This window comes from Salvelinus namaycush, chromosome 32 (assembly GCF_016432855.1).
Source record: "Salvelinus namaycush isolate Seneca chromosome 32, SaNama_1.0, whole genome shotgun sequence".
NCBI lineage: Eukaryota > Metazoa > Chordata > Actinopteri > Salmoniformes > Salmonidae > Salvelinus > Salvelinus namaycush.
The window spans coordinates 15,666,041-15,690,959 of record NC_052338.1 but is presented as its reverse complement, the minus strand read 5'-3'; the positions used below and the strand labels follow the sequence as shown (position 1 = coordinate 15,690,959).

The window sequence follows — 24,919 nt, the reverse complement described above, 5'->3', positions numbered from 1 at the left end:
CAGCTGATTACCAAAAACTCAGGGAAACACTGGATGATATGGAGGAAAAGGAAATCGTCAGAAAATCCAGCAGCGAGTATGCCTCACCATTGGTGCTGGTATGGAAAAAGAATGGGGACTTGCGTCTATGTACTGACTTTAGGTGGTTAAACGCCCGCACAGTGAAGGATGCTCATCCACTGCCTCATCAGGCTGATGTACTGGCGGCGCTGGGAGGTAATGCCTTCTTCAGCACAATGGACTTGACATCAGGGTACTACAATGTGCCACTGCATGAAGAGGATAAGAAATACACTGCCTTTTCCTCTCCTTTAGGTCTGCACGAGTACAATCGTTTGCCTCAGGGCCTTTGCAACAGCCCAGCTACTTTTATGAGAATGATGCTGACCATCTTTGGGGACCAAAACTTTCTAAGTCTCCTTTGCTATTTGGATGATCTGATGGTTTTTGCTAAGACGGAGGAAGAGAGTCTGCAGAGACTTGAGATGGTTTTCCAGCGGTTGCAGGAGCACAATCTTAAACTGTCTCCGTCTAAGTGCAAGTTTTTGAGGAGGTCTGTTAAGTTTTTGGGCCACATCATTTCTCAGGAGGGCGTAGCCACTGATCCTGCTAAGGTTCAAACCATTTTGAATGTGACTGAGAGTGAGATGATGGAAGCTGATGGTGTCCCGTCTCCTAGCAAAATCCGTTCTTTCCTTGGTATGGTAGTATACTATCAACACTACATTGAGAATTGTTCCATGGTTGCTAGGCCATTGTTTCAGCTGACTACAGGTCAGAAGAAGCCTAGGAGAGGCAAGGGCAGAAAGAGGCCTGGTCCCTCTCGCAGGCTCACTGCTGCAGACTGGACTGCCGAATGTCAACTCGCTTTTGAAGCTTTGAAAGCAGCACTAGTTGACCAGGCACTGCTGGCTCATCCAGATTTTTCTCAGCCATTTTTGCTTTCTGTTGATGCATCTACTAGTGGTTTGGGAGCTGTACTATCCCAAGTGCAAGATGGGAAGGCCATAGCCAGGCCAATAGCTTTTGCTAGTAAATCTCTTAATCATGCACAATCCAAGTATCCTGCTCACCGGCTGGAATTTCTAGCCATGAAATGGGCCATTCATGATAAGTTCAGCCATTGGCTGCGAGGGCATAAGTTTACGGTGTGGACCGACAACAATCCACTCAAATATATTCTTACAAAGCCGAGACTTGATGCATGTGAGCAGAGATGGGTTGCAAAGCTGGCACCTTTTGATTTTGATATCCAGTACATACCAGGGCCCAAGAATGTCGTTGCTGATGCTTTGAGCAGAGAGCCATTTGTCCGCTCCAAAGTTCTGCACCGACTGACAAGAATTCCATATGATGTCCTGCTGGAGGAAGCCAGAGGTCTTCGACTGGATGATGTACAAGACATGTTCCGTCTCTCCTGTGAGCAGCCCGAGGCTGGCTGTGGAACGTCTATGGCTCCTGGGAGTGAGTTGAGTAGAGCTGGAGACGATGTCAGTGGGTTGGTTTCCTGTGAAGAGGTGTCTGCTGTCCTCCAGGCCCATCGCCGATGGGATGATGGTGCCACAGTGAGGGCCGTTTCACATGTGCAGCACCTTGAGAAGTTGATGTCCATGGGTCAGAGCCCTTTACCTGTCCTTACACACAAGGAGCTGTATGATAACCAGTCACTGGATCCTATCATCAGCAGAGTAATGTTCTTTGTAGATAGAGGCCGGCGCCCATCTAGGAGAGAGCGAGTCTTTGAAGCTAAAGAAACAGTTTATACTCTAAGACAGTGGGGGAAACTCACCACGCGGTTAGGGATTCTGTATCGTGTCTCAAAACACCCAGTGAGTAAGAAGAAAATATTCCAGTATGTTGTACCTGTGTCTTTGAGAGGCCTTGTGTTGAAGGGAGTTCATGATGATGCTGGTCATCAGGGTCAGCAGCGCACATTGTGGCTCACGAGACAGCGGTTTTACTGGGAATCTATGGAGAAGGATGTCAAGGAATACGTGGCCCACTGTAAGAGATGTGTGTTGAGTAAAGCACCTGAGCCTGAAGCAAGAGCTCCACTTGTCTCCATTGTGACAACGGCACCTTTAGAACTTGTGTGTATTGATTTCTGGACGGCCGAAGATTCAAACAACAAGTCTATTGATGTGTTAGTAGTGACTGATCACTTTACTAAGCTGGCCTGTGCGTATCCATGTCCAAACCAGTCTGCTAAGACTGTTGCTCGTGTTCTCTGGAATAATTTCTTCTGCATTTATGGGTTCGCTGATTGCATCCATTCTGACAGGGGTGCTAACTTTGAGAGTTTACTTATTGCAGAATTACTTCAGTTATCTGGTGTTGAAAAGTCCCACACCACACCTTATCATCCCATGGGTAACGGTCAAGCAGAACGTCTGAATCGCACACTGGGTGGGATGATTAGAGCTCTGCCAGCTAGGTCTAAGGCTAAATGGCCTCAGATGTTGAACACATTGACATTCTCCTATAACTGCACTGTTCATGAGACTACTGGGTTTCCACCCTTCTTCTTGATGTTCGGACGCACCCCTAGGTTGCCGGTAGATGTTATGTTTGAAAGTGTGCTGTTGGATGGGGACACAGTAGATGTGGATAAGTATGTCCAGTCTCTGGGTGAGGATCTGAGAGAGGCCATGACATTGGCCCAGCAGCATGCCAGTAAGCAACAAAAGAGACAAGCCGAGGTCTACAACAGACGGTCTAAGGGTCACTCGGTGCAGAAGGGAGATAGAGTTCTACTTGCTAACAAGGGGGAGAGGGGCAAGAAGAAACTGGCTGATCGCTGGGAGAGTGTGGTGTACATAGTGGTTGCAAAGAACAGCTCACTGAACACATATCGTATCCAACACCCTACCACTGGACGCATCAAAACTGTGCATAGGAACCTGATTATGCCAGTCAACTTTCTGCCTTTACCTTCGTGGGAGGAACCTGAGGGTCACGGATCTCTATCGAGTGGTGACGTGATCTCTGAGATGTCTGCAAAGTCCAGCCAAATGGATGGGAGTGACGCCAGGACTGTCCACTGGGTAGCAGGCCTTCCTGAGTCTTCTGGGAGGATACTCCAAGAGGATGGTGAAGTCCCGGCTGATGGAAGTGAGGTGGAACAACCGTATGAAGTCCCCTTAAGTGAGGGGTGCTCAGCAGAAGTGGACCAGAGAGATATCCCCGAAGCCTACAAGAGTTCTGATTGCGAAACTCCATTCAGTGTGGATGATGTTACCTTGGTTGAAGATGCTTCGTCAGTGTGGTCTGTGACAATCTACCAGGATTCTGATCAGTCGTCTGACACTACTAGTGTTGAGTCGGTAACTGAAAGTGTGCTGGCTCCGGAGATGCGGATCTGTAGTACTCCCCATCCTGAGGTTAGACCTCTGAGCAGGGTTAGTGCTGTCTGTGACATTCCTGCTAGGTTTGTGGGTGAGGGTGTTCGGACTAGACTAGGTAGACTTATTAAGCCAGTGGATAGGCTAATCCAAACTATGTCTACACAGGAAATGAAACAGTTCTTGGTTTCTCAGTGACGGTAGGATATTGCCTACCTTTTCTTTTGTAGGAATGTAGGAATCTAAGCATGTCTTAGAATGATTTGTGGGTTTGTCTAATATATTTGACAATTCATGTAACTTTGTGTGTAGTCCATCGGCATAAAATGTATATGGCATTTTTCGTATACGGTTGAATAAGGGATTAGCTACCCCTTATTTTTCCTAATCCTTCGCGGGATAGCTTTTCAGCTGATCGACCATTTGTGGGTCTAGAATTAAGGGACTACACTGGGTTACTCTGTCGCCCGGTGGGTGTGAATTTTTTTTCTTTCTTTGCTTTGTTACTTTTGAGGTAATGTGTTTTGTTTTGGGCCTATAATCTAGTGTAAAACAGTGGGGGTGAATGTAGCAGTGTGATGTTGTTCCCCTAGATTACGCACCAAATTGCACACAAGGACCAATTCAAATAGGCCAGGTCAAGAGGGGATGTTAATAATCTGATAATAATAATAATAATTCTGTGTATTTTTTTATTTAATTACAGCTGCATAGCTAATGTTTTTATTTGGTGTACAAACACTTTTTCATACCAATATTGTACATACAAGTGATTGTAAAAGTTTTGTATATTTTGGTTTGGCCCATCGCGGGTTATCTGTATTCCCATACCACTTTATCGTTCTCTTTTGCCTGACCCTCGGCTAGCAAGGTATGTTGTCCTTGGCTCCGAAACTGTTTAATATAAAACCGTCATAAGGTTATACAATGTACTGTTTTGCAACCATACGTTTGTTATAGTGTGGACAGTGTAGGAATTTATGTTAACAAGTTTCACAGAGCTCACTGACTGGGGTATCTGTTGTAACTTCTGAGTACTTGTGACAGTGGTTGAGTGAGTGTCCATGTGCTCGCGCAGGTGCCGGAGAGCTGTGACTGCACCAAGGGTAACGTGTGTGTTGTCTCTTCGTGTGCAGGTATGTCTTTTATTTTGTCAGAATTATGTTCTGTATAGTTTTACTTGTATATGCTGTTGTGCAGCGAGTGTGTGCACGCAGCACCTGTTAATTCCTTTTGGCTCTCTTTTGCCTGACCCTCGGCTAGCAAGGTGCCGGAGAGCTGTGACTGCACCAAGGGTAACGTGTGTGTTGTCTCTTCGTGTGCAGGGCAAATAAAAAGAGTTCAACGAGCAGACCGTCAGTTGTGGCAGCGTCCTAATTGAAAACACACAACGCAGAACGAACCACGCTACATAAGCACCCTTTCATTTCTATTTGCGAGAGGATACGCTCTGGTTAAAACTAGTGCACTATAAAGTGAATAGGGTGCCATGTGGAATGCTTCTCTCCCTTTACCTGGGTGGCACACAGCAATGTAGCGGTCCACAGACATCATGGTCAGGGTAAAGATGCTTGTGAACATGTTGTAGTAGTCGATGGCGATGACCACCTTACAGAGGACCTCTCCGAAGGCCCAGGTCCCCATCAGGTACTTGGCGCTCTGGAAGGGCAGTGTGCTGGTGGCTAGGGCATCCGCTAGAGCCAGGTTAAAGATATAGATGTTGGTGGATGTCTTCATCTTGGTGTATCTGTGGACAGAGACATTTGTTAAATAGATGTTGTATGTTGTTTTCTTTGAGGATTTTGACATGAATTAGTTGAATTTCAATTCACCTACCAAATTTACTTTTGAATTTATCTCAACCTTGGTGAAAGATAATTCAGTTAAAATGATTTTGCAGTCATTAATGACAGCGGTTGGTGCGGATGGTAGAATTTTCTGTTATACACTTTGGGTTGATAGAGCTACAGTTGAAGTCGGAAGTTAACATGCACTTAGGTTGGAGTCATTAAAACTCGTTTATCAACCACTCCACAAATTTCTTGAAAACAAAAAATAGTTTGGGCAAGTCGATTAGGACATATACTTTGTGCATGACACAATACATTTTCCCAACAATTGTTTACAGACAGATTATTTCACTTATAATTCACTGTATCACAATTCCTGTGGGTCAGAAGTTTACATGCAATAAGTTGACTGTGCCTTTAAACAGCTTGGAAAATTCCAGAAAATTATGTCATGGCTTTAGAATCTTCTGAAAGGCTAATTAACATAATTTGAGTCAATTGGAGATGTACCTGTGGATGTATTTCAAGGCCTACCTTCAAACTCAGTGCCTCTTTGCTTGACATCATGGGAAAATCAAAAGAAATCAGCCAAGACCTCAGAAAAACATTGTAGACCTCCACAAGTCTGGTTCATCATTGGGAGCAATTTCCAAAAGCCTGAAGGTACCACGTTCATCTGTACAAACAATAGTACACAAGTATAAACATTGGACCACGCAGCCGCCAAACCACTCAGAAAGGAGACGCGTTCTGTCTCCTAGAGATGAACGCACTTTGGTAGGAAAAGTGCAAATCAATCCCAGAACAACAGCAAAGGACCTTGTGGAGATGCTGGAGGAAACAGGTACAAAAGTATCTATATCAACAGATAAACGAGTCCTATATCAACATAACCTGAAAGGCCGCTCCGCAAGGAAGAAGCCACTGCTCCAAAACCACCATAAAAAAGCCAGACTAGGGTTTGCAACTGCACTTGGGGACAAAGATTGTACTTTTTGGAGAAATGTCCTCTGGTCTGATGAAACATAAATAGAACTGTTTGGCCATAATGACCATTGTTATGTTTGGAGATAAAAGGGGGAGGCCTGCAAGCCGAAGAACACCATCCCAACCGTGAAGCACGGGGGTGTCAGCATCATGTTGTGGGGGTGCTTTGCTGCAGGAGGTACTGGTGCACTTCACAAAATAGATGGCATCATGAAGGAGCGAAAATTATGTGGATATATTGAAGCAACATCTCAAGATATCAATCAGGAAGTTAAAGCTTGGTAGCAAATGGGTCTTCCAAATGGACAATGACCCCAAGCATACTTCCAAATTTGTGGCAAAATGGCTTAAGGACAACAAAGTCAAGGTATTGGAGTGGCCATCACAACGCCCTGACCTCAATCCTATAGAACATTTGTGGGCAGAACTGAAAAAGCTTGTGCGAGCAAGGAGGCCTACACACCTGACTCAGTTACACCAGCTCTGTCAGGAGGAATGGGCCAAAATTCACCCAATTTGTTATGGGAAGCTTGTAGAAGGCTACCCGAAACGTTTGACCCAAGTTAAACAATTTAAAGGCAATGCTACCAAATACTAATTAAGTGTATGTAAACTTCTGACCCACTGGGTTTGTGATGAAAGAAATAAAAGCTGAAGTAAATCATTCTCTCTACTATTATTCTGACATTTCACATTCTTAAAATAAAGTGGTGATCCTAACTGAACTAAGACACAGAATTTTTACTTGGATTAAATGTCAGGATTTGTGAAAAACGGAGTTTAAATGTATTTGGCTAAGGTGTATGTAAATTTCCGACTTCAACTGTATATTCTGTAGATCAGAATTTTGTCCCTGTGTTTACATTAACTTCCCAGATGCTCGAACTAATTGCCTCTTGATGTACATGTTGAGCAGAGAAACATTTGGAACATGTCATTCCAATTCTCATTGCACATGGTTCTATTTCTCTCTGAACATGTGATTAAAGATAATTATACAACGGGTGGGTCTAATCCTGAATGCTAATTGGTTAAAAGCACATTCCAACCGGTCGGTGTCTATTCCACAAGTTCCAACCGGCTAAATATATGATTTTAAAATGCCTATTTACTCTGTTCCATCTGACTGTGCAATCCACTGTCTCATCAACCCAGGCAGGGAAGTTATTAACTTCATCTCCACTATAAAAAGCATCTAGACATTGTCTCACATTTCTTTTAGACTAACATTTAGTTTTCAACAATGGAGATTTGTATAAAACTTGCTGTCTTTCCCTCCGACTTTTGCAACATTGTTTCAATTTTCAAATTCAATCTCCAACCGTCCCATAGTAATGAACGTGTCGGGGTCGGGAGTTGGGACAAGTGAGAGAGAAAGAGAAAGGCAGCGTTTCATTGACATCATTTTTATGGATATATACAAAGAAATGTCAGTTGAAAAAAACTAAAGTGTAACGAAGTGCAGCTAGTTTGTTGTCTTTCCAGCTTCAGTTTGAAGTGATTGTGTTAGTTGTGTTGTTGGGGCGACAGCGTAGCCTAGTGGTTAGAGCGTTGGACTAGTAACCGAAAGGTTGCAAGATTGAATCCCTGAGCAGACAAGGTACAAATCTGTCGTTCTTCCCCTGAACAAGGCAGGTAACCCACTGTTCCTAGGCCGTCATTGAAAATAAGTATTTGTTCTCAACTGACCTGCCTAGTTAAATATGTATATAATATGTAAAAAATGTTTTGGCTTTCTACTCTGAACAACAGTGTCCTAACAACAGAGCACATTTTCTATGCCAGGTAAAATCGTGCCTCATTAGCTCATTGTTATGGATGTATCCAAATAAATGTCACAAGAAAACAGCTTAAGCAAATGCAGCTACTGTTGTTTTTCTGTCTGCACTGTTTGACGTGACTGTAAGTTAGCAAGGGATAAGAACATTGCCAGCCAGTATGCAAAGGACCATTTAGAATGAACGACTTGGTTGCGTCCATAGAAACAGAACAAAAAGACTGAACGTCCGCGTCGCGTCTCTGGCAACCAAACCAATAGAACGAATGACCAGCTGGCTTGGGTAGTAACCCTAGATTTGTTTCGGGACTATATCTTGTGGAAGGTTGAAATGGTATGAATAAAATAATCAAAATAACATTTAATGAAAATATGTCATCATTATTTGAATATGTTGGTAACCCGTTGTATAAAAGTGATAATGCCTTCAAAGCCGGTGTTTGGGGCCTAACAACACCCATACCAATATCCTCCAAACACCGGCTTCTCGGGCATTATCACTTAATTGATCTCTTGAACATGCGTGGAACAGCAAAACACGCTATTCTAATTCTCTTCATACGCGGTTCTATTTCTTTCTGAATGATTAAAGATAATTGATATACTTCAGGCTTGTTAGTGTCTGATCAAGCACTTTGAGGAACGCTTAGGATTATTTGCTGCGTTCAGATATGTTCTATTCCTCTAAAAAAACTCCTGCAAAGAAGATTTTCTTTACCTTTTTGTAATTAGACCCGAGACCCACTGGGCACAGACATCAGTTCAACGTCCAGTTTTTTTAAAAATTAAATTTGGTTGAGTTGTCAAATAACATGAATTTATCATGAAAAAAAATCCATTACATTGATGTCTTTTTGCAAATCCAATTAGTTTTCCACATTTGTTTAACTAGTCAAGTTAGTTAAGAACAAATTCTTATTTACAATGACAGCCTAAGAGCAGTGGGTTAACTGCTTTGTACAGGGCAGAACAACAGATTTTTACCTTGTCAGCTCAGGGATTCAATCCAGCAACCTTTTGGTTACTAGTCCAATGCTCTAACCACTAGGCTATCTTTCACCCCTAGGTGACCTGCTGCCCCAAAACATTGATTCAACGTCATCACGTAGATTTGTGGGATTTAAATGACGTAGCAACAATGTTGATTCAACCAGTTTTTGCCCAGTGGGGAGCATGTTGGCTGAGCCACTAGAGTAGTTAGAGATATTGGCCTAATGGGGTCAGAATCTCTCTGACGGCACAATATAAATGTGTTCATAGAGATATATTATATATTATCCTACTTTGCCTTCAAAACAGTATTCTATTAGTCATAGCCCATTGCTCTGTATGTAAAATGCTGTAAGAGTTACAGAATATGCTGTGTTGAAATTGGTGTGCCTAAGTGAGAACGGTACTTGTCAATAGATTTTTGCACTGTGCGGCATGGCTCTGTGGATACATTAAGTGAATATTTTGTACAGTCCATTTAGTTAATGGTCCAGATGTGTGTGTTCACCATAAAAGCTATTGATGTTCAAAAGCCAAAAGGACAACAAAATCAAACCAAACAACACTCAGAATGAAGTAAACAACATTTACTGGAAAATGGAAATCAGCTTTGGGCGTTGGTCAGTCTTTGACAGTGACTGTAAGCTCCAAATCCTAACTCCCTGTTGGGTCGTTCCATGTCATTTCAGCAAGCCGTTACACCCAAATTCATATAATATTCAATATGTCCTGGTAGTCCATCTGGCCACGTGGCCTTGTGACTGTTGAATGTTTAAAGGTCTTGCTCATATCGGCTACGGAGAGCGTGATGATACAGTCGTCCGGAACAGCTGGTGCTGTCATGCATGCTTCAGTGTTGCTTGCCTCGAAGTGAGCATAAAAGGCATGTAGCTCGTCTGGTAGACTTGTGTCACTGGGCAGCTCGCTGCGTTTCCCTTTGTTGTCCTTAATAGTTTACAAGCTCTGCCACATCAGACGAGCGTCAGAGCCGGTGTAGTAGGATTCAATCTTAGTCCTGTATTGACGCTTTGCTTGTTCGTCTGAGGGCATAGCGGGATTTCTTATAAGTGTCCGGATTAGTCTCCCGCTCCTTGAAAGCGGAAGCCCTTTCCTTTAGCTTGGTGCAGACATGGCCTGTAATCCATGGCTTCTGGTTTGGATATGTACGTACGGTCACAGTGGGGACGACGTCGTCGATGCACTTTTTGATGAAGCTGGTGACTGAGTAAGAAATTAGGAATGTTGCAGGAATGCTTATCTTGTCTGTTTCTAACAACAGAAATGATTTCAGAACAATCTGACATGGTGGGTGTCAAAATCCTCCTTCTTCTACTTTTTGAGGTGGAATGACCCTGATCCCTGTTGCTCAGTGATAAATACATTGTAGCCTATTGATTTCCCATTCCTTTTCTCCCTCTTTAAGATATGGTCGATAACATTTATTAACTTACAGCTCTTAGTGCATAAACACTACAAGCCAAATCATTCTGGAGACTGGGGCTTTAATCTAGGTCTGTGGAGTGTATGTGTATGTATGTCTGTGTCTGTGTTTGTGTGCGTGCATGTGTGTGCTATAATGTAATATAATATACAGTAATCCCTCGTTTATCGCGGTAGTTACGTTCCGAAAATGACCCGCGATAAGTGAAATCCGCGAAATAGAAAACTTTTTTTTTTTTTACAATTAGCAACTATTACATGTATACAAATACAGTGACTCACGTGTAGGCCGTTTCGTCGACATTATGGGTTTAGGAGATGTTCGAAATTACAAGATAATTTGGCCAACTTAATGTAAATTTGCCAAGCTGTTTTATGTACGTACACATAACTGCACGAGACGACAAAATGATAGCACAATTCGTAGCATGTTTTGATACAAGAAGCGGGAGTGAGTTTTTAGCGAATCAGAATGCAGAGCACAATGCACCAAAAAAAAAAAAAAAATGCATTATGAAAATCCGCGAAATAGCGAATCCGCGATAAGTGAACCGCGAAGTGGCGAGGGATCACTGTATATATATGCCATTTAGCAGACACTTTTATCTGAAGCGACTTAATGTCACGCCCTGACCGTAGATTGCTTTGTATGTTTCTATTTTTAGTTTGGTCAGGGTGTGATGTGGGTGGGTATTCTATGTTGTAGGTCTAGGTTTTCTATTTCTATGTGTTTGGCCTGGTATGGTTCTCAATCAGAGGCCGCTGTCTATCGTTGTCTCTGATTGAGAGCCATACTTAGGTAGCCTGTTTTCCCACTTTTGTTTGTGGGTGGTTATTTTCTGTTTAGTGTTTTCCGTCACCTTACAGGACTGTTCGTTTGTCGTTTTTGTTGTTTTGTTCAGTTGTTTATTAAAATAATGAACACTTACCACGCTGCACCTTGGTCCTCCTCTCTTTCTCCAGATGACAATCGTTACAGAACCACCCACCAACAAAGGACCAAGCAGCGTGGGAAAATGGACTCCTGGACAATCGTTACACTCCCATTTGCTTATGAGACTGATGGTGGGTTAGGGATGAGAGGGGACAGGACTGTCGAGTATGTGGACTGAGAGCTGCTGGTGATTTGCTGATTTCTCTTCTGCTTCAACGGCTCCCACAGGAGGGTTAGACTCTTCCGACTGAAATAGTCCATGAAAGCGACCTTCTTAATTGTTCATCTGACAGATGTGTTGTGATCCCTGTCAGGTCAAGTCAACTGGCCGACATTGAACAGACTTTACAACAAAACTGCGTGTGTGCGCGTGTACGTGCGTGTGTGTGTGTGTGTGTGTGTGTGTGAAGAGCAGTGACAGGCATTGTAATATTGGCCTACTCAGGGACAAACGCTTTAAATTAAAACAAGGTCAGGTCAGTGGATCTAAATCTTGTCTATTCAATGTATTTCTGTTTTAATTGCATCTGTCTCTATTCAAACAAAAGGTTAACTAGATTAATTGTTGGTTATCTCCCTCTCTCGCCATCTCTGTCTGTATTGGGTCTTGGTGTCAGTCAGTAAGATGGTCATTGATCTACTGGCTCTGCCTCTCCAGGGTATCAGTCACTCTCTACACCATAAACGCAGCCATGGCAATTACACAATCCCACTGTTAAAAGTAGAGACAGGCTAGGTGGAGGGATTGATGAACGCAAAAAAATCTGTCCAGAATCACTCCAACGAACAGCATCCTGTACCTGACTTATACAATATGCTTTTCCAGCTTTGTAGCTCCATTCATATGCTGTAAAGTTATACATTCAATTGTATTGTCAAATGTAATAATATCAGTACTGTATACAGATGTAGGATCTTAATTTGAACACCCTGTTACAGGATAACTTTCCTACAATGCAGGACATTTAAAACGTGTTGTTTATTTGAGGTGTAAAATGGCTTCTGAAGTTTGTCATTTCCACTTAGAAATTTCAGACTTGATTTTCCCTTGCGGAAAAATGTATAAACCCCTACATAAATGTCCATTAATTATAATTCACACAACCATTCACATTTCCTGTTGCTGCAGGATTCTTTTCCTGGCTCAAACTGGCTCAAATGAAGATCCTACATCTATAATGCATCCCATCTGTGGTCAGAAGCACTGTAGTTTCTAAATGGGTCTCTGTTGTACAAACACATCACTATTCCATTGCTGTGAACCTGCTCATAGTGTATCACAACTATATCTCACTGGGGCAAGGAAGATATGTTTTAGGAAATATTGCTTTGAGTCATGTACTGGGGTGCCAGAGACAGAGTAAATCTATTGTCTGAAGTTTCCGGTGCTCAGATGTGTTCTGAGTCAGACTACAGCAGGTTACAGACTCTTTTACCGCTAGGGAAGAAGATTGTTCTTGATGGGAGATTTCTTTCTCTGTCTGTTAGAACCCTTTGATTCAGCATAACTTCATCTATGAATCTGTCTGTGCTCCCTAGCGCCACTGTCAGCAGGAGAGAATTAGATATTACATGTTCATTCTTATATTTTTCGTATTTATAAAATGACGGTGAACCACAGGCAGTCGTTATACCCCTTGGATGGGTTTGCTCTCTGCGTATGTAGAATCATTATCGCTAGCCCTGATCTGAGCTGGCGTGGTCGGGGCACACATACAGGAGCTGAGAGCACACAAGTGGCCAGATACTGGCAAGTTGATGAAAGGATACAGTGTTCTGCACAGCACTGTACGGTACAGTCGTTTCAAGGAACTGGCTAAGATAGGCGGTCCCTCCCTGCTATCTTTAAAGGGGGTGTATCTGACAACCTGAAGCATCTTCTCATCAGGTTACAGCACCAAGGCAGGTTTCACCACATGCTACGTTCCATTTCCCTTTGAGGATGACAGCTGTGCATGCATAAATCATAGAAGAGGATGGAGAAGATGAGTTTTTGATATTTTCCCACGGTGCCCACTCTGTTCATGCCATCCGTTTAACTGGTTCTGGACCTGTAGTAGTTAGCTAATGCCACAAATTCATAGGGGTGGTCCATTCTCCTTGTTGGAAGCCTGAAAATCTTGAAAACAATGGGATATTTTCTTCCAATGTCATGTTAAATCATGCTGTTCAAAATGAGAAACATGAAGTGTAACTGTGATAGTATCACAGATGTCAGTCTAGTTGGGGATGGTAGCTGTGGAGCTGTCATTGATGTCCTGCCCTGTCATCTCGTGTGCCTAGAGCAGTGGTTCACAACCATTTCCATTCGGTGGACCACCAAATCACCGTCAAAACCTCTTGAGGACCATTATTTGTCACTAAATGTCACTAAATGTTTTAACATTAATTATCTTGCCGGACAAATTTGGAGTCCGTTTTATCCGTGAATGAATCAGTTAAAAGGCCTATTATTATTATTATGAACAATTAGAAATTAACATTTCTTATAATATAATTAATACCCCCAACTGTTTTTATTTTTGAAGGAAAATAAATTGCACAAAAAAAAGTACCATGGACCACGGGGTGAAAACTACTGCCTTAGAGGTTAATCAACATATGGAGGAGGCAGATCCTTGTTAGAATCACTGTTGCAGGCTACAGAGGGTCGTGTCTGTATGTGCATGTGTGTGTGTTTGTTAGATTCACAGCAGCAGGGAACAGAGGGTCATTTTAAAAACGTCAGTCAGTGGCCTTGGTTCCAGGACAAACAGGATGGACATTGAATACTTCCTTCTCCTGACGCTGGTGAATATTGATTATTGTCTTATTGATCACAGCTTCATCAGACCACAGGCAACATTTGTATATTGGGTACGTACACCCAGAGCCATTGATCAATGTCTGTCACCACAAGTTAATCACTCAGTCCAGTATTAACCATGTTCACTGGGCTCCAGTCCGATGTGTGTCCATTTCAGCCAAAGGCAGCACACCATGAAAAGATCAACTATATATACAAAAGTATGTCGACACGCTTTCTAATTAGTGGATTCGGCTATTTCAGCCACACCCGTTGCTGACAGGTGTATAAAAATCGAGCACACAGCCATGCAATCACCATAGACAAACATTGGCAGTAGAATGGCCTTAATGAAGAACTCAGTGACATTCAACAAGTCAGTTCATCAAATTTCTGCCCTGCTAGAGCTTCCCTGGTCAACTGTTAGTGCTGTTATTGTGAACTAGATACGTCTAGGAGCAACAACGGCTCAGCCGCAAAGTGGTAGGCCATACCAGTTCACAGAACGGGACCACCGGGTGCTGAAGCGCGTAGTGTGTAAAAATGGTCTGTTCTCAGTTCCAACACTCACTGCTGAGTTCCAAACTGCCTCTGGAACCAACATCAGCACAAAAACTATTCATCGGGAGCCTAAGATCACCATGTGCAATGCCAAGCGTCGGCTGGAGTGGTGTAAAGCTTGCCACCATTGGACTCTGGAGCAGTGGAAACGCGTTCTCCGGATTGATGAATCATACTTGGAGGAGGAATAATGGTCTGGGGCTGTTTTTCATGGTTCGGGCTAGGCCTCTTAGTTACAGTAAAGGAAAATCTTAACGCTTAAACATTAACATAAACTTTAACATTATAGATGATTATGTGCTTCAAACCTTGTGGCAACAGTTTAGGGAAGGCCCTTTCCTGTTTCAGCATGACAATGCCACCGTGTATAAAGTGAAGTCCATACAGATATGGTTTGAACGGCGACTGCGAGCCAGGCCTAATCGCCCAACATCAGTGCCTGACCTCACTAATGCTCTTGTTGCTGAATGGAAGCAAGTCCTCGCAGCAATGTTCCAACTTCTAGTGGCAAGCCTTCCCAGAAGAGTGGAGGCTGTTATAGCAGCAAAAGGGGGACCAACTCCATATTAATGCCCATGATTTTGGAATGAGTTGTTCGACGAGCAGGTGTCCACATACTTTGTGTCTTGCTGCTGTAACGGAGGTGGTTTGGTAAACCATGCTTGCTTGATAGCTAACCTTGACTCAGACCTGAAAAGTTGTGTTTGCTCTATGAGTTATTACCTAGGCTTTAGCTCAGAGGGCTGACACAGTCATGTGGCGCATGGGAGACGCAGACTCAAACCGTCATTTGTCACACTCCTTGGAGATAGTCAAAAGAGTACTCACTCTTTTATGAGGGTCTTTCATTCAATAAGTTTACTGTTTAGAACATTTGTTTAGACCATTTAGACCAGCAGTGCTCAGACTTTTGGGCTTGGTGGGCCAAAATATAATCTGAGTGGTGCCCAACTAGACATGATGTATTTAGAAATAGGGAAGGTAAACAATAGCTTTTTAGGGTCATTAAACAACAGCATTTTAGTAAGCAATCATAAAATCACACTTCACACCAAACTCACACTTAAGAACACATTCTGATTACCAGTAATGATGTATACATTTTTTAACAGTTGTGGCACAGAAACAACAACCAAGTTTCTATGTTCATAAGGCTAATAACTTTGATTATGTTTAAAATGACTTGAATATGGGAAAGATGTAAAAATGTGTATTTGCAGCTCTGATCTGTCATAATTTCTGCCAACACTGTTTCCTCCATACTCCGCGGAAGTGCCCTCTACCCCTCTTCGCTTCCCACCACTTCCCTGTCCAAACACACACTACTCCTTCCAGAGCTCTCTCTCACACACACACACACGCACATGCACGCACACGCACACTGTCACGTTCCTGACCTGTTTTCTTTTGCGCGTGCTTAGTCCAGTGCGGACTATTCCACCTTGCCGCACTGGTCGGGCTAGGTTGGGCATCGAGCCGGGTGTCATGAAGCCGGCCCAACGCATCTGGCCTCCAGTGCGTCTCCTCGGGCCGGCATACATGGCACCAGCCTTACAAATGGTGTCCCCGGTTTGCCAGCATAGCCCAGTGCGGGTTTTTCCACCTCGCCGCACTGGCAGGGCTACGGGGACCATTCAACCTGGTAAGGTTGGGCAGGCTCGGTGCTCAAGAGCGCGTGTCCTCCTTCACGGTCCGGTTTTTCCGGTGCCACCTCCACGTAACAGTCCTCCGGTGGCAGCCCCCCCCGCACCAGGCTGTCTCTCCGTCTTCTCTCTCCAGTTGCTCCCACCTGTCCAGCGCTGTCAGAGCCTTCCTCCTCTCCAGCGCAGCCAGTGTCTGAACTGTCTGCCTGCCCAGCGCTGTCTGAACTGTCTGCCTGCCCAGCGCTGTCTGAACTGTCTGCCTGCCCAGCGCTGTCTGAACTGTCTGCCTGCCCAGCGCTGTTTGAGCTGCCTGCCTGCCCAGCGCTGTCTGAGCTGCCTGCCTGCCCAGCGCTGTCCGTCTGTCCCGAGCCGTCAGAGCCGCCCGTCTGTACTGAGCCTTCAAAGCCGCCCGTCTGTACTGAGCCTTCAAAGCCGCCCGTCTGTCCTGAGCCTTCAGAGCCGTCTGCCAGACAGGAGCCGCTAGAGCTTTCCGCCAGACAGGAGCCGCTAGAGCCTTCCGCCAGACAGGAGCCGCTAGAGCCTTCCGCCAGACAGGAGCCGCTAGAGCCTTCCGCCAGACAGGAGCCGCTAGAGCCTTCCGCCAGACAGGATCCGCCAGAGCCTTCCGCCAGACAGGATCCGCCAGAGCCGTCCAGCCGGGACCAGCCAGAGCCGTCCAGCCGGGACCAGCCAGAGCCGTCCAGCCGGGACCAGCCAGAGCCGTCCAGCCGGGACCTGCCAGAGCCAGCCAGCCAGGAGCTGCCAGAGCCAGCCAGCCAGGAGCTGCCAGAGCCAGCCAGCCAGAATCCGCCAGAGCCAGCCAGCCAGGATCCGCCAGAGCCAGCCAGCCAGGATCCGCCAGAGCCAGCCAGCCAGGATCCGCCCCTCAGTCTGGTGCTGCCCCTCAGTCCGGGGCTGCCCCTCAGTCCGGGGCTGCCCCTCAGTCCGGAGCTGCCCCTCAGTCCGGAGCTGCCCCTTAATCCAGTGGGGTTTATATGGAGGGTGGCCATTGGAAAGAGGCCACGGAAGCGGGGTTTGACTATGGTGGGGTGGGGACCACGACCAGCGCCAGAGCCGCCACCGTGGACAGACGCCCACCCAGACCCTCCCCTAGAGTTTATGCTGGTGCGCCCGGAGTTCGCACCTTAAGGGGGGGGTTATGTCACGTTCCTGACCTGTTTTCTTTTGTCTTGTATTTATTTAGTTGGTCAGGGCGTGAGTTGGGTGGGTTTGTCTATGTGTGATTTTCTATGTTGGGATGTTTGTGTTCGGCCGGGTATGATTCTCAATCAGAGGCAGCTGTCAATCGTTGTCCCTGATTGAGAATCATACTTAGGCAGCCTGGGTTTCACGTGTGTGTTGTGGGTGTTTGTTTCCGTGTTTTTATTCGTGCCACACGGGACTGTTGTCGGTTGTTTCATTTTGTTATTTTGTTTCATGTTAGTGTTCAGTTTCGATTTAATAAATTATCATGAGCACTACCCACTCTGCGTGTTGGTCCGATCCATGCTCCTCCTCGTCTGAGGAGGAGAACGACTATGACGACCGTTACACACACACACACACTTCACACACACACTGCTGAGTAAGAGAGTAGACATGCAGCGAGACACGGGAGCCGGTGTTGACTCACACCCATCCTAAAAAACACCCAACTAAAGCTTCCACTCCACTGGGTACAATATTTCAGGCAGGAATTGCTGCTCTTTGTTTGTTTGGGTAAACCCTGATGTATTTCCCCAAAGAAAGGATTTCGACCTAATCAGAGTTATACGATGTCAGCTTATGGTGTATACCAGAGTTCATCTTATTCAAGCTCATTGGATGATTCTCCCCTGTTTGGGAGTTTTCCTCCTAAGACAGCTCTGCTTATGCCCTATGTATGAATAAACCAAGTACACCACCTAGTACATCAGCTACACCACTCAAAGAAGTCCTTTTATCAACTGCACACTCTAATTCATAACATTAGCCATTTAAATGTAGGTCATAGCACAGTACATTGGGTACAATCATCTCCACACTATTACTGATTCTCTGTGTCTGTGTGTGTGTGTGTGTGTGTGTGTGTGTGTGTGTGTGTGTGTGTGTGTGTGTGTGTGTGTGTGTGTGTGTGTGTGTGTGTGTGTGTGTGTGTGTGTGGCTGTCTAGCAGAGTGAATGCTTCTGACCTGGGCTGTGTTACAGAAGGATGAACCACAATATTGGTGGTGTCAGCCCCAGCTCTCCCCTCAGTCCCCTCAGTCAGTAATCACAGAAGAGTCTTCTTCGGCTCTGTTCCAATATCCACACTAGCATACCACTCAGAATGAAGCAATGCATTGGGCACGTATTATAAGTGATGCTAGTGTGGATACTAAAACATAGCCTTCATATCTACCCAGGCAGCTCTCCCTCTGGAGCAGCCTACACCTGGGTTCAAATAGTATCCATTTTCTTTCAAATACATTGAGTGTTTGATTTAGCCTGCCTGGAATGCCAGATGGATACAGTCAACAGCTCTCTAGAACAGAGGGAGGGGAGATACTGTAGATGGCTCCTAAATAGCTTAATTACTCACTGTGCTGTGTTTTCAAAATGAATATCCAATGCCGATCACTATTCACAGTGAATGAACAATAGCGACTGACTGTGGATGCTAAAACACTCATTTTACTCCACTAGTCAATGTTTTCTTTCCTGCTTCTTTCCTGTGTAAGGCTGATCACTCTATGCCTAGCACACAGTTTCAGAGAATCAGAAAGCATCGAACCCAACTCAACGCCACCACTTTCTCCACACTTCATATCTTCCTGTCTCTTCCAATAAATGTGTGTAATTCAGTCCTTGAGCTGTTCTTGTCTTTTGATGTTCTGTATTATGTCATGTTTCATGTTTTGTGTGGACCCCAGGAAGAGGATCTGCTGCTTCAGCTACAGCTAATGGGAATCCTAATAAAATACAAAAATACTAAATCTGTCTGTTTCTCTCCGCTTTCTCTGCCTGTCTCTCTCTGTTTCTCTCCCTCTCACACACCCACTCTCTCTCTGTCTGTCTCTGTTTCTGTCACTGCCTCACACTCTCTCCTCTCTCTCTCTCTTACTGTCTTTTTTCTCACTCGCTCTCCTTAAATTTTGGGGTGGTAGTCATGGTAATGGCAGGTCATGTGCAAAGAAAACCCCACTTCAGAGCAAAAAAATCTGATCTGTGCGTCCAGACAGAGGTCGCATATGGAGGATTCAGTTTGTATCAGAATTCAGATCCACATATGGAGGTGGAATAAATCTGAAGTCAAAAGATCAGATTCCATGTTTCTTTTTGCTGTTTACACTTAAGAGAACACATATCATACTGTATCAGCAGGTTAGGAGAGCATTTTAGCTAACCTAACCTTAACCCTTTTCGTAAACTTAATCTAACTCTCCTAACCTGTTACGTTAATTCTCCTAACCTGCTGCATAAATTCTCCTAACCTGCTACGAAAAGTAACTTCCGTCCGTAGCTGTATAGGCCTACCATCTAGTAAAACCCCTTTAAAGCACCTCCACAGGGAGAAACCAGAGTCCTATATTTGAGAGTTTGGCCAAAACGGTTTCTGTCTGAATGTTCTGAGAGCACCACTTTCTCCTCCACAGCTGTTGCTAAGTGATAATTGACACTTCCGCATTGTGCTGTTTATTTCTGATAGTTTTCAAAACCTATGAAGATGTCAAGTGAAAGCAGATATGTAATTTGTTGAGACCATAACACAGTACCGACTTGGATACACATTATCCCGAATGCTAATCAATAAAAATGTCTGTCAAATTCACTGCTCTGTTTTGCTTGTTTACAGCGAGTCATTTGATAGGGAATTGTCGGAGGCGCTCTCGTATTGTACATCACCAACATTTTGAGAATAAAGGAGCTAACATGGCATCCGTTCTAATACCTGGACGAACTCTCTTAAATATATGGCTCTCGGAAAACCAACTAATGTCCATTGTCATGACAACCCCTTTCATTATCTGACAGGAGACAGCAGAAGAGGCCACTATATGTATCTTTTCCCTGAAAACCAGAGAGGAGAGTTCATACTCTTCATACTCTGAGTTCATACTCATGCTCTTACTGTCAAGAGTCACAGCCTTATTCTAAATTTGATTAAGTAAATACAATTCCTTGGCAATCTACACACAATACCCCATAATGACAAAACAAAAAATATATATTTTTTAAATTAATTTTTACTATTTTACATAAATATTCAGACCCTTTGCTATGAGATTCGAAATTGAGCTCAGGTGCATCCTGTTTCTATTGATCATCCTTGAGATGTTTCTACAACTTGATTGGAGTCCACCTGGGGTAAATTCAATTGATTGGACATGATTTGGAAAGGCACACACCTGTCTATATATGTCAGAGCAAAAACCAAGCCATGAGGTTGAAGGAATTGTACGTAGAGCTCCGAGACAGGATTGTGTCAAGGCACAGATCTGGGGAAGGGTACCATATTTTTTTCAGCATTGAATGTCTCCAAGAACACAGTGGTCTCCATCATTGTTAAATGGAAGAAGTTTGGAACCACCAAGACTCTTCCTAAAGCTGGCCGCTTGGCTAAACTGAGCAATCGGGGGATAAAGGCCTTGCTCAGGTAGGTGACCAAGAACCCGATGGTCACTCTGACAGCACTCCAGAGTTCCTCTGTGGAGATGGGAGAACCTTCCAGAAGGACAACCATCTCTGCAGCACTTCAACAAGCAGGCCTTTATGGTGGAGTGGCCATACGGAAGCCACTCCTCAGTAAAAGGCACATGACAGCCCACTTGGACTTTGTCAAAAGGCACCTAAAGATTCTCAGACCATGAAAAACAAGATTTTCTGGTCATATGAAACCAAGATGGAACTCTTTGGCCTGAATGCCAAGCGTTACGTCTGGAGGAAACCTGGCACCATCCCTACAATGAAGCATGGTGGTGGCAGCATCATTCTGTGGGAAGGTTTTTCAGCGGAAGGGACTGGGAGACTAGTCAGAATCGAGGCAAAGATGAACGGAATGACCTTGAGTGGCTCAGCCAGAACCCGGACTTGAACACGATCCAACATCTCTGAAGTACCAGAAAATAGCTGTTCAGCAACTTTTTCAAGAAAGTATGTTTCAAGAAATTACTGAGTAAATCGTCTGAATACTTATGCTTCAGTATATTTTTAATAAATCAGCAAAAATGTCTAAACCTGTTTTTGCTTTGTTATTATGGGGTATTGTGTGTAGATTGATGACAGGGAAAAAACAACTTAATACATTTTAGAATAAGGCTGTAATGTAACAAAATGTGGAAAAAGTCAAGGGGTCTGAATTATTTCCGAAGGCACTGTATATAACAGGATTGGGGTCAATTATGAATTGAGACGCGAATTGCTCTTTAATTCTGTTCAATTCATGAATTTGAATTGTATTTCAATTGGACATACCCCACAGGAAGCAGAATTTGAATGAAAGGAAGTGGAATTGAATTAAAATAAATGTAATTAAATTCAAATGACTTATTTATTCTACACATCCCCATACTTTTGGTTACAATAGCAGAAGGTTGAAACATTTAATTTTCTTGAAACCATTCAAAATAATTATAGTGGTCTGGAAATATTCTAAGACCATGTTGTGGGTTGTCTATAATAATAATCCATAATTCCCTTAATGTTCTAAATATCAGAAAAATAAAAATCCCAGAATGCATTAGATCAAACACTTCCTTATGGAGACATGCCAAAGCGAAATACTGCTTCACATCTGAGTTATAATCAAATTAATATTTGAAATGGTGTGTATATTCTTTGCATTAATAAGTGGCATTGATAAAATATTTGTGAAATGAATGAGACTTTCATGTTTCACTTCTAAATTGAATTGATTTCAATTGGTTTTAATTCAATTCTTCTTCCTTAAATGAAATTCAAATTCTGCTTCCTGTGGGGTGAGGCCAATTCAAATTAAATTATAATTCATTGTGTGAATTGAATTATAATTCAGAAATTCCAACCCTAAAGCTGTTATTGGATTCAGAGCTACTAGACTGGATACGGTTTTATAATGTCTGACTGCAGTGGGCAATAAAGCTATTAGTGGATTCAGAGCTACTAGACTGGATACGGTTTTATGTCGTCTGACAGCAGTGGGCAATAACAGAAGTAAGTGCACTAGACTGGACATCCAGTTTACTAGACTGGATGCTTACTGTCTTATAATGCCAGACAGTTTAGTACTGTCAAGGGCTCAGTTTAGTACACTGCTAGGGTTCAGTTTAGTACACACTGTGTGGGTTCAGTCCTCCAAGTTTGGCCATGTCTTTGAACATGTCAGAGGGGGGTTGTTAGAGCATTTTTGTGATGTAGGCAAAATTATTATCCTTAACAATACACTTAGCATGGTAATGTCATCATAAACAATAAACCCATCACTGACATCAGTACTATTTCAATTAGGGGAGGGTGCAGATTGGGAATAGCTAATAATTTAATCCTGTTGATCTTAATTAATGTCTGTAAAATGGGAGCATTTGATAATATTTTTTTTTTTAAAGATAGCCCAATTTGAGTACTCTTTTGAGTGCTGTCTAGTAGGCACACACGCACACTCTCCACCAGACTCTCTCTTTCCTTTGGTCCTCACGCGCGAGTAAACATTGATTTACTGTTTCGCCAGCAAAAATGTATCCTTGTTGAACAAAAGCAACAAAAAAATATATGTATTATAGAGTGTATCAACTTCAAATCACAGGAAATCATTCATTTTATAATTGATTTGCGTCCTGTGCTTGCTTTTGACAAATATACGGTTTGCTTAGCTAACACGAAGAGAGGCACACATGAGATATTGGTCTATAAAAAAATTGATGATTTCTATACGAAATACACGATTCCCCTATAGCCTAAAACCTTCTTGAGAAAAGTACATTTTCAGTCACGCATATCCCCACAAATATATGTATTCACATGCTTTCTTACAGACAATAATAGGCATATAATCTCAAAAGCAAGTTCCCACCAATGATAGTAAACTAAATAGAATATGCCACCGGTGGTTCCAGTAGAAAAGCCTTACCTCACCACCCCGTACATCACAAGGACATTCCCGAGCAATCCCACCACGCAGATAACCGAGTAGAGCGCGGTGATGGAGATGGCTACTATAATATTGGAGGCGCTCTGAACCGGGAGCTGCTGGGTGTAGTTTTCCCCGTTGGGCACGAACCCCATCTCGTCGTCCGGGTAGGTGACATTGAACGGAATCACCGAGTACATGTCGAAATCAGCCGGTTCAGCACCAGGGGCAGTGGACGGCTCCATGGCTCTAGGACTGTCGCGCGCCTGTGACTGTTACTGTTACTGTTCTCTGGTCTGTGGTGCTGAAAACTTATCCAAGCACTACTGGTCGGATATTCGGACACGGCTCGCGCTTTTGTTTCGCCTACTCGGCGTTTTATTGGCTGGAAGGTGTGTACTGATCCTCACGCGCCAAAGGGCGAGGTGGACAGTTTACAGTTGGTCTGTCTCACCAAGGGGTCGAACATGAAAAACAGAACGATGACAGACTTCCCAACCCCAAAAATAATAATGGAAAAGCAAAAATGATTTCACTTCTGTTTAGAGTTCACAGAACATTAGGATGATTCAAGAACTGTTCGGTCTTGTGTCTGGTTGAAAGAGAGGAGTCCTGTTCTCAGGAGGATCGGCCTGTGTAATGTTGACGGTAGCCTTTAGTGGGAAAGGTGCATGCAGTGATTTGTTCTCGCTCTCCAAACGTCGAATAATGTAAACACTCGCGCGCTGCAAGTGTTTTTTTTATAGGTTAACGACATCAAAGCTGTGCATAGTAGGCTGATAATTGTTTTAGCCTATTCCGCTGAGCTATAGATTAATCTCTACACGTATTGTAGGCTATGTGACAGAACATACACTATGTATACAAAAGTATGTGGGCACCCCTTCAAATTAGTGGATTCGGCTATTTCAGCCACACCCTTTGCTGACAGGTGTATAGAATTGAACACACCGCCATGCAATCTCCATAGACACACATTGGCAGTAGGATGGCCTCACTGAAGAACTCAGTGACTTTCAACATGACAGTATCATAGGATGCCACCTTTCCAACAAGTCAGTTTGTCAAATTTCTGCCCTGCTAGATTTTCCCCAGACAACTGTAAGTGCTGTTATTGTGAAGTGGAAACGTCTAGGAGCAACAACGAAGTGATAGGCTCACAGAACGGGACCACCAAGTGCTGAAGCGCATAGCAGGTAAAAAAGAATCTGTCCTCGGTTGAAACACTCACTACCGAGTTCCAAACGGCCTCTGCAAGCAACATCAGCACAAGAACTGTTCGTCTGGAGCTTCATGAAATGGGTTTCCATGGCCGAGCAGCCGCACACAAGCCTAAGATCAGCATGCGCAATGCCAAGCGTCGGCTGGAGTGGTGTAAAGCTTGCCACCATTGGACTCTGGAGCAGTGGAAACGCGTTCTCTGGAGTGATGAAAAGGGGGACCAACTCTATATTAATGCCCATGATTTTGCAATGCGATGTTTGATGAGCAGGTGTCCACATACTTTTGTTCATGTAGTGTCTGATAAAAACATTGTTGGCGTAGAAGAACATGATGATGCAATTTTATTTTCATACATAACCAAATGCAGGACTTCGAATGAAAGGAA

The 24,919-nt window shown here is 43.7% G+C and overlaps 1 protein-coding gene across 1 annotated transcript in view; it reads right to left on the bottom strand.

Annotated features, from left to right (window-relative positions):
* The window catches only part of LOC120027421 (delta-type opioid receptor-like), a 28,464-nt gene extending 4,909 nt beyond the window's left edge, over positions 1–23,555 (bottom strand). Inside the window, exons 1-2 of the mRNA XM_038972352.1 lie at positions 23,311–23,555; positions 4,856–5,088 (exon numbers count right to left, since the gene is read on the bottom strand). Coding sequence (XP_038828280.1) covers positions 4,856–5,088; positions 23,311–23,555 — 478 coding nt within the window. The remainder of the gene's footprint in view (positions 1–4,855; positions 5,089–23,310) is intronic.
* Positions 23,556–24,919: the final 1,364 nt, after the last annotated feature.